The sequence below is a fragment of the Apium graveolens genome, chromosome 10 (assembly GCF_009905375.1).
Source record: "Apium graveolens cultivar Ventura chromosome 10, ASM990537v1, whole genome shotgun sequence".
In the NCBI taxonomy this organism is placed as follows: domain Eukaryota; kingdom Viridiplantae; phylum Streptophyta; class Magnoliopsida; order Apiales; family Apiaceae; genus Apium; species Apium graveolens.
In genome coordinates, this window is record NC_133656.1 from 96,673,154 (window position 1) to 96,675,014 (window position 1,861).

The 1,861-nt window shown below is 42.9% G+C and overlaps 1 protein-coding gene across 1 annotated transcript; it reads left to right on the forward strand.

The window, feature by feature from the left end:
* The first annotated feature begins 977 nt into the window (after nucleotides 1-977).
* Nucleotides 978-1,451, forward strand: LOC141690777 (uncharacterized). The gene has a single exon (XM_074495548.1). It carries the CDS (start codon nucleotides 978-980, stop codon nucleotides 1,449-1,451), a length of 474 nt encoding a protein of 157 aa, XP_074351649.1.
* The last annotated feature ends 410 nt before the right edge of the window (nucleotides 1,452-1,861 follow it).

Here is a 1,861-nt window from a genome sequence, read left to right on the forward strand (position 1 = left end):
GCAAAGATCAAGGCCCTGCTGGATATAAAATCTCCCGTCGGCATTAAGCAAGTGCAAAGTTTAACGGGAAGGATTGCGGCGCTAAATCAATTCGTATCAAAGTCCTCAGATAGATGTAAAGAATTCTTTAAAGCAATTAAAGGAATGGGAAAAGACTTCATGTGGACCTCGGATTGTGAGGAGGCCTTTCAAAAAATTAAAGAACAATTGGGAAGTCCTCCCATGTTGGCCAAGCCAGAGGATGGAGAGATATTGATCTTTATTTGGCAGTCTCAGAGTATTCGATCAGCGCGGCATTAGTAAAAGAAGCAGAAGGTCGGCAGTCGCCGGTATACTACATTAGTAAGAGGTTATTAGATGCAGAGACTAGATACACCAGCATGGAGAAGTTGGTGTATGCCCTTATCCTTGCGGCACGAAAGTTAAGGCCATACTTCCAAGCTCACCGAATAAAGATCTGCACCGCTTATCCTCTCCGGCATATTCTACATAAGCCAGAATCATCAGGAAGAATGCTAAAATGGGCAATAGAGTTGGGACAATTTGATTTGGAATATTTCCCTCGCACAGCAATCAAAGGACAAGCATTGGTTGATTTCATACTTGAGTTTGACTCTGAAGTAGATGATAAAGCTATTGTGTTGGCAGAACCTTCCTCATAGGGTAATATCCCCGCCAAAGTGAGAGAAGAGTTCCCACACCCTTGGTGGATCTTACATGTTGACGGAGCTATAAATAACAGCGGAGCGGGAGCTGGAATTGTTTTGGTTACCCCGGAGGGAAATCATCTGATGAGCGCCATTCACTTCAAGTTTTACGTCACTAACAATGATGTTTAGTATGAAGAATTAATTAATGGCTTGAAGATAGCTTTGGAAGTAGGGGTTGTGAACTTGATCGCTCGGAGTGACTCAGAATTAGTAGTAAACCAAGTCAACGAAGGTTTCTAGGCCCGAGGACCCCGGGCAGAGTTATATATGAGATATGTACAGCGTCTACTAGAAAAGTTTGGAAGCGCCAGGTTAGAAGGTATACCGAGGGAAGAAAATAACAATGCAGATGCCTTGGCCAAGATGAGATCACAAATGGACAGCGTGCTACTTGGACAAATTCCTTTGGGGATCCAGAAAATTCCGAGTATTCCAGAAGTGGGTTTGTTCCGGACAGAGGTGATCCCACAGGAGACCAGGATGACCCCCATTTATAATTTTATTCAAATGGAAACTTTTCCAGAAGACAAGCTACAGGCTCGACGCCTTCGCTACCAGGCTACGAGGTATGTTGAGTATGATGGAGTGTTGTATAAGAGAGGGTTTAATCAACCGCTTTTACGATGTGTGGATTTGGAAGAAGGAAATTATATTCTTAGAGAGGTGCACAAAGGTATTTATGGCAATCACTCAGGGGGTGATTCGTTGGCATTAAAAGTTCTTAGACAAGGATATTACTAGCCAACCATGAAAGAAAATGTCTTCAAGTTTGTTAGGGCATGTGATCGTTGCCAACGATTCGCTAATTATTCCAATGCCTCAGCAACATCTATCACTTCGCTGACCAGTCCTTGGACTTTCACATTATGGGGGATTGATCTCATTGGAGAATTTCCCAAGGCCAAGGGGGGTGTGAAGTATGCCATAGTGCCTATTGATTATTTTACGAAATGGGCAGAAGCTATGCCACTAGCAACGATCACAGCAAAGAAAATCAAGGACTTTGTCTTAAACTCCATAGTATGCAGGTTTGGTATTCCGTACAAACTCATCTCTGACAATGGAAAGCAGCTTGACAGTAAAGAGTTAAAGAAGCTTTGTGAAGATTTGAACATTAAGAAAGATTTCGCTGCAGTCTACCACCGCAAAGC